The 8598-nt window shown below is 42.3% G+C and overlaps 1 protein-coding gene across 1 annotated transcript; it reads right to left on the bottom strand.

The window, feature by feature from the left end:
- Window positions 1–1481: 1481 nt before the first annotated feature.
- Window positions 1482–8312, bottom strand: dnajb4 (DnaJ heat shock protein family (Hsp40) member B4). Its single transcript, XM_077559305.1, has 3 exons — window positions 7848–8312; window positions 3741–4330; window positions 1482–2337 (listed from the first exon to the last, which is right to left on the bottom strand). Exons 1-3 carry the CDS (start codon window positions 8056–8058, stop codon window positions 2107–2109), a joined length of 1032 nt encoding a protein of 343 aa, XP_077415431.1. The 5' UTR covers window positions 8059–8312; the 3' UTR covers window positions 1482–2106.
- Window positions 8313–8598: the final 286 nt, after the last annotated feature.

Genomic DNA, 8598 nt, shown 5'->3' on the forward strand with positions numbered 1-8598 from the left:
TGGGCACAAATGTCATGTAAAGTGTTGGCAGCTGAAAAGCAGCAGCTGAAAACTGCAAGCTTGCTAGCTCAATTCATTGCCTCAGTTTAACTTAGTCAGAGAGAGAGAAAGAGAGAGAGCGAGTGAGAGAGTCAGAAGGGAGAGAGAATGTGAGAGGGAGAGGGAGAGAGAAGAGTAAGGAAGAGAGAGAAAGGGAGAGAGAGAGAGACAAACAGATAGAGAGAGTGTGAGAGGGACAGAAGAGAAAGGGGAGAGAGTGCGAGAGGGAGAAAAGAGGGAGAGAAGAGTGAGGAAGAGTGAGAGAGAGGGGAGGGAGAGAGATAGGCAGACAGAGCGATAGAGTGAGAGAAAAGAGAGAAAGGGAGAGAGAGAGAGAAAAGAGAGAAAGGGAGAGAGAGAGGGAAGAGCGAAAGGGAGAGAGACTAGATAGAGGGAGAGGGATAGACGGAGAGAGAGGGGAGAGAGAGACAGGCAGACAGAGAAATAGAGTGAGAGAGAAAAGAGAGAAAGGGAGAAAGAGAGCGAAAAGAGAAAAGAGGGAGAGAGAGAGACAGATAAATAGAGAGATAGAGAGAGTGTGAGAGGGACAGAAGAGAAAGGGGAGAGAGAGTGCGAGAGGGAGAAAAGAGGGAGAGAGAAGAGTGAGGAAGAGCGAGAGAGAGGGGAGAGAGAGAGATAGGCAGACAGAGCGATAGTGAGAGAAAAGAGAGAAAGAGGGAAAAGAGCGAAAGGGAGAGAGACTAGATAGAGGGAGAGAGATAGACGGAGAGAGAGGGGAGAGAGAGAGACAGGCAGACAGAGAAATAGAGTGAGAGAGAAAAGAGAGAAAGGGAGAAAAAGAGGGAAAAGAGAGAAAGGGAGAGAGACTAGATAGAGGGAGAGAGGTAGAGGGAGAGAGAAGAGCGAGAGAGAGATAGGCAGACAGAGAAATAGAGTGAGAGAGAAAAGAGAGAAAGGGAGAAAGAGAGGGGAAAAGAGAAAAGAGGGAGAGAGAGAGACAGATAAATAGAGAGATAGAGAGAGTGTGAGAGGGACAGAAGAGAAAGGGGAGAGAGAGTGCGAGAGGGAGAAAAGAGGGAGAGAAGAGAGAGAGAGAAGAGTGAGGAAGAGCGAGAGAGAGGGGAGAGAGAGAGATAGGCAGACAGAGCGATAGAGTGAGAGAAAAGAGAGAAAGGGAGAGAGAGAGGGAAAAGAGCGAAAGGGAGAGAGACTAGATAGAGGGAGAGAGATAGACGGAGAGAGAGTTGAGAGAGAGAGACAGGCAGAAAGAGAAATAGAGTGAGAGAGAAAAGAGAGAAAGGGAGAAAAAGAGGGAAAAGAGAGAAAGGGAGAGAGACTAGATAGAGTGAGAGAGAAAAGAGAGAAAGGGAGAAAGAGAGGGAAAAGAGAGAAGAGGGAGAGAGAGAGACAGATAAATAGAGAGATTAACAGTTTTGGGCCCCTGAACGCAAATAATTTCAAAAAAATTACCCGTGAGCCAATTTGTGCAAACCTGATGTATTTTGCTAACAATACAGTGCTAAATTGAAGGCGGAGCACCCACAAATGTACCTGCGAATCATTTTGTGCCCCCTAACTTAGATATGGGCAACATATCAGTTACAGTGTAGGCTAATAAAACATTGTTCAATTCACAGAGGTGCCCCAAAAATTGGGCCCTGAACATCAATTTGGGCAGCCCTGGTGCAATATATGCTAATAATAATAACATTGAATTCACACTGCAGTCCCCAAAAACATTCTGGCGAACTATTTTGGGCCCCTGAATCTCAATTTGGGCAACCCTATTACAGTGTGCGCTAATAATACAATGATAAATTCACATAGGACCATTAGCTAAACGCTCCAGTCCATTTGGAAATATTTATTTTTTAATTAATTTATTTTAATGAAAGGGTGAGATTGTCGTTTGGCACGTAGCGCGGGGACATTTATGGCGAAAGCATGTGATAGCGGGGGAAAGAGGCCAATGTACATAAAAGGTTCCGGCTTCCATCCATTTGGCAGCATGCGTGGAGTTTATAAAAAATAATAATAATCATTAAATAAAAATGTCAAAAATAGAGATTGCACATTCATCCGGGCATGTGTGAGCCGTGGGTCGTCCTAAGTGGGCAGGTGGCGCTTCAGGACATCTTTGGCGTTGCCGGGCAACGTTTCGGGAAAGTTCACGTCAAACTCCACCACCAGGTCTCCTCTCTGCTCCGGGTTTTTGGGGAAGGGCAGACCCTGGCCCGCCACCGTTTTCCTCATGCCTGGCTTCACCACGTCGGTGATCTTCATGTTGCACGTGTTGCCATCGATGGTGGACACGGTCACCGAGCATCCGCACAACGACTGCAGAGAGAAGAAAAAAAAAACATCAACAAGCCGACTTCAGCCGACTTGGACTCCAAACGGTCCCGATGATCTTGAGCTGTGGATGTCGCTTCAGGTGGTTTCCAGTCCTTCTGGATCAGCACTGCACTTACTGTACGTAATGTGCCTGATCAGCATTGACAAATCGCACCTGCTCCTGCGTCCGCCCACTTGTGAGCACGATCCCGTCGTGTATTTTTACCATTCCTCCTACTCGCTGCACAGATACGAATCTCTCTCGCTCGCTCTCGCTCGCTCTCTCTCTCTGACTGTGATTCATTCGGAGTAGTGGGAACAAATATTTAAACACCATTTAATCACACTCTGTTTCCCATAGTGATATTTTCTCGCACATATTATTAGTTGTGCCGCCCAAAGCTCATGTCAAGTGACAAATATCCACAAGTGCAGGTAAGTGCCTATGTCTTTTACACGGAACCCAGCTAAACCCAGATTTTACCGGAACTGTATGCATTTTCACGCACATCCCAGGAATTGCGGGATACCCGTTCAACACATACGGCTCTGATAGTATTCCCAAAGATGGAAAAATGTGAGGTGTAAGTTAGGAATACTGCTAGGCTAGGAAGTTAGCATTTAGCAACTTTCACACAGAGATTCACCCCCCAAAAAAATACACCGATCATGATATTGTACATTTGTCGATTCAATACAGGGAGAAAAGAAAGATTGCGATATCAAATATTTGATACTTTGATTTGACGATATTGTACACTTGTCGAGAGATACTGTACCGTAAGAGAAAATGATACTATACATTACAATATCGATATTTTTTCCCCCCACAACTAGTTAAAATGGATTGCGAGCTGACACTTGTATAGCGACACTGTACTGTGAGGAAAAAAAGAATACATTGAGATTGTCAAATATTGGTCAAGTTTGACTGATATTTGACATAAAATATTTGATACTATGATATTTGAGATGTGGCTCGATTTAGTTAAGAAAGATTAGAGTCTCTTCTTTTTTCAGGGAAAAACAGTATATTTCTATCTGTTTCCGATTTGCAACAATTAGCATTAGAATATAGCCAGGTTTCATCATTATTCACAAATCTATTTAAAACACTGACGGAAAGAGCCTTTTTGCAACATGGCCCTGTTTGATCTCTTATATTATGCTGCCACCTACTGGCCGTTTTTGTAATAACTACCCTTAATTCAACCATTCTCTTCAGTTCAGAGGCTGCATCAAACAAAGCCTTCTGTATGCTGTTGCATAAAAAAACATAAAAAAAAAAAGTATTAATACATCTTTGGGAGCACGGTAATATTTAAAATAGAACGTATTTATACGCTTTTGGGAGTAAATGAGTTAAGGATGGTGAGTTATCAATCTGGGCCAGGTTGGCGTCTCACCTGTCGTAAGCTGACCCGGACGGGATACACGATGTTGGAACCCTCCCGCCTGAAGTGCGGATGCGGCTTGTCCTTGATGACAAACACAATGTCCGCCGGGATAGTGTTGGGCGATTCGTCTCCTTCGCGTGGGAACGTGATCTTGGTCCCTTCCTTCCATCCCCGTTTGATTTCGATGGTGAGGATCTTGTCCTCGGCGCGCATGGTCCTGCCATCCGGGTTCAGCCGCTTGCGAGAGATCTTCATCCGCTTGGTGCAGCCGTGGAAGACCTCCTCCAGGGAGACCCTGAGCTCGTGGACGATGGCCGGGTCCTGCTTGCGCCGCTGCTGTTGCTGCCCGCCCGGGCCCGAGTGCACGTCCCGGGGGAATCCGTTCAGGTTGAAGCTGCTGAAGGAGCCGAAGGGGTCGTTTCCGTCCACCTCCATGTCCTCGTCGTCGCGCACGTTTCCCGCCTTGCGCCCGAAGAACATCTCGAAGGGGTTGGAGCCGCCGAAGAAGGTGGCGAAGGTGGCGTGGGGATCGCCGTGGAAGGTGTATGTAAAGGTGTTGCCTTGGCTGTCGCCGGGAGGACCGCTTCCTCCCTTGAGACCTGAAGGACACAACAGAAGAGACAAATAAGTTACCTTTCCCCTTTTGGAAGGTTGCAAGGACAGAATAACCCAATTGTGTTTTGTCCCAACTATGCATCATTTGGGAAAATGATACACTATTTATTAGCCCCCTATGGAAGCGTGGAACTGCCAATGTGGAGCCAACAGTTTTGACTGGTCGTCACTCTAAAAACAGTTGGGTCAAAAATAACCCAATCTACTTTGCGTCCATTTGAAATGTGTCAATTTAATAACCCAACTTTCTAATTTTTTATTTTTTTTTTTGTACAAACAGACCCAATTTTTTTGTTTTGTTTTATGCAAAACAGCTAAATTTTTGGTGTTGTTTAGTAACAATCCTTTGTGTGTGTGTGTTGGGGGGGGGGGGGGGGCGCAAAGTAGAAAAGGGACAAATTGACCCAAGTTGTGGATCTGTCAATTTTGGGCCCAGTTTTTTTTTTTTTTTACCAAACTGTTTTTAGAGAGAGAAACAAAGAAAGAAAATAAAAAAGAAAAAGGAAAGAAAGAAAGAGAGAAACAAAGAAAGGAAAAAGGAAAGAAAGAAAGAAAAAGGGAAAGAAAGAAAGAAAAAAAAGAAAGGGGGGAAAAGAAAGAAAGAAAGAAAAGAAAAAAAGAAAGAAGGAAAGAAAAAAGAAAGAAAGAAAGAAAATGAAATTGAGTTATTTTGTGGGTTATTCATTTAAAAGTTGGGTCAAATTTAATAACACAAGATGTTGCATCTGCTACTTTTTGACCGAACTTTGATTATTTTGCACCTAACAGTTTTTTTTAGTTTAGACTGAAAAGCACACAAATAAATGAAATAACCCACAAAACGGCTTGTTTTTGGGGTTATTCATTTTGACCCAACTTTTTGGGTTCAGTGAATAACCTAAAACATTGTGTCGGTCCCTTTCGTTCGAAAGTATTGGTAAAGTACAGCGTTTTTTCCCATAATGCCGCGGGATAATGCCACAGTTTTGCATGATCTGCTTCTTTGTCAGTCGGAGCAGTTCTTTGATCGGCTACATTACTATCAAATGACTGCTTCCTGACGGCCTCACGACTCTGGCTGGAAGTGTTCGGTTTAGGGGAACGGTATGGGATATATATATTTGTTTTAATAGGTTTTAGGTGAACTAATGAATTCGCACGCACGCACGCACATACACATATTCACCCACATACAAAAATAAAATAAAAAATACAAAAAAATAATAATAATACAAAATAAAAATAAAAAATAAATATATATATATATATATATATATATATATATATATATATATATATATATATATATATATATATATATAAAAAAGAAAAGGAGAGCAATGATGATGACATGTCAAATCGGTAAAATTACCGAATGAACAATACTGAGCTCTCCAGGTAGAAAAAATAAAAATAAAAATCAAATGACTTGAAAGTAGACGGCTTTCCCCATAAATACTGTATTAAGATTTGGGGTCAAAAATATTCGACCGGTAATATGTAAGACACATTTCGGACCCTATTATCAGGACAAATTCACTCTTAATCCACCCGAAACAGGAAAGATAATTTTACAGGATGATCTTATAAAACATAAGGTACACCGCTGGTTCAAAAATAACCCAATTTTGGTCAAAAAATGGACCGACCTGCTACTTGGTTTAATTTAACCCAACTTTGGGTCGTTTTGTAACCAAACAAACCAATTTCTTGGGTTAAGGTTCTTGGGTTTGTTGTTGCGGTTGTAACCCAGAAAGTTGGGTCAAATTGGCCCAAGTGGGTCAAGTCCAATTTTGGACCAAAATTGGGGTTATTTATGAGCCGGCAGTTTTAAGAGTGTAGTCGGGCGTTTTGTCAGGAAGGGTCCAAATCAAAAATCATGGCAAAAACACCCCCGGATTATCTTGATATGTGTATACCTTTGGCTGCCCACAATAAAAAGGCCACTCTAAAATGTGCGGTTTTACATCTCCTTTACATGTATAGAGTTGATCAGGTTGTTGATTGTGGCCTGTGGAAAGTTGTTCCACTCTTCTTCAATGGCTGCACGACATTGCTGGACATTGGCAGCAACTGAAACACGCTTCCGCCTACACCGATCCAGAGCAACCCAAACATGCCTAATGAGATGTATGTCTGATGAGTACGCTGGCCATGCTGGAACGTTTTGGTTGAGCGAACTGGTGGCGCAACGATTGTCCGGGTGGCTCGTCTCGGACAACCTTGGAGGTGAAGATGATGCTTGTGGAGGTCCTTGACCGCCAAATTCTATGAAATGCCCTTTGAGGCAGATTCTAGTCTAGAGATGAAGATTCAAAGTGACAGGCAACAGCTGTGTGGACATTCCTGCAGTCAGCATGCCAATGATATGCGGCCTCAAAACGTGTGACATCTGTGAACGTTGTGATGCGGGCGATAACTGCACATTTTTGAGTAGCCTTTTTTTATGGGCAAGATCACCTGTGCAATAATCGCAGTAAGTATCATAGTCAGTATCTTGATAGCCGCACCTGTGAGGTGGATAGATTATTGGTAAAGGAGAAGTGCTGACTAACACAGATTACGACAGATTTGAGAACAATATTTGGCCTTTTGTGTACATAGTCTTGCAACTTTGAGTTCAGTAATGCAAAATGGGGGGATTGTTTAGTCTATATTTTTAGGGAACACAATACAATATTCATATTTTGTCTCACGCCACATGAAAATTGATCAATACTGGAAAAGCTACAACACATCACACGATCGATTTTCCATCTTTGTGAGTTTTGCCCCGAGTATCGGTACAAAATGTGTTAAGAAAACGATACGATTACAACATGACATATTGAAACCGATTGAGATTCGACTTTTATGTATCAATATGATCACGTGACAATATCATTATTTTATCCCATCCTAGTTTTAACACTTGTGTATTGATAATGAATCACGAGAGACAATTATAGATCACCATTTTTTCTGCGTGTATTTTGACCCAACCATGTAGACTATTGATACGAGATCGTTTAAGAAAACGATTGGCTTTGTCACAGTATCAATATTTGATCCCATTCAGTGTTAAAACCGATCAATATTAGACGATTGTGTGCCAAAGCTGTCCCATAACAGAAACATATGGTACGTCACTGCAATATTTTGTACCTGGATTTTGCCACAATGTTTTGCTACGATATCGCAAGAGAAAACGATACAATACATATTGATAGTTATCCTCACCCGAGAACTGATAGTTGAAACTTGTGTATCAATTCGATACTGTAGGCCTACATAGAAAAATAACCTCATTTAACACAATTAACTGACATTTGACATTTTAAGATATTAGACACATGTAGATATGTTGTACTGTGAGAAAAAATGATTTGATACATTACGACGACATCAATTATTTGTCACACAGTTAAAACTGATCGATGGTTCCTACGGACCTGCTAAATTTCTTTGACCGAACTATGTATCGATGGACAGCACATCACGATACCGAAGGTGACAGATGATCGACAGTTGAAATGACGTTACCTTCTTCGCCGTGCTGGTCATAGATGTCCCTTTTTTGGGGGTCGCTGAGGACCTCGTAAGCCTCGGCGATCTCCTTGAATTTCTCCTCGGCCGCCGCGGACTTGTTCTTGTCCGGGTGCCATTTAAGCGCCTGCTTTTTGTATGCTTTCTTAATATCCTCTTCCGTGGCTCCTTTACTGATGCCGAGCATTTTATAGTAATCTTTTCCCATTTTGGGTTGTTTTTTTCCGTCGCCTTAACGGTGATGAAAAAGAAAAAGACGGAAGTGGCGGGGGAAGCTGATTCTGTTCGCCGGAGGATGGGTTCGAATTTACTCCGGTCTAGCGTTCACCGAGCCGGTGAATCATTTTACGTGGAGAATGTGTTGCTGGTAGTTCTTATTCTTATTCCCCTGTGGTTGATGCCGGGTGTCGCTTTAAATAGACTCGCATCTCCCTCCCTCTGCGGCGTTCATAGTACGTCAAGTTCGACGTCTGACAGTCGGTTACTTCCAATTCCGGGTTCCAGATTATAAGCAAAATTGTTGTTACGTGTTTTAAATAAAGAAACTAGCATTGCGCGGCATAAAAAAAAAAGTCAATTAAAGAGAATGTCACCGTAAATTATAAAATGTAATTACAAGTGATGGCTGGTGGAGTTTGCTTGTGTGTGTGTGTGTGTGTGTATGGTTAATAATTCAGTCCCATATTCTGCTGTAAAGCATATACATGTCAGTATTTAGTACGATTTAGTAAGATTAATGTTACATAAT

Source organism: Vanacampus margaritifer, chromosome 2 (genome assembly GCF_051991255.1).
Source record: "Vanacampus margaritifer isolate UIUO_Vmar chromosome 2, RoL_Vmar_1.0, whole genome shotgun sequence".
Lineage (NCBI taxonomy): Eukaryota > Metazoa > Chordata > Actinopteri > Syngnathiformes > Syngnathidae > Vanacampus > Vanacampus margaritifer.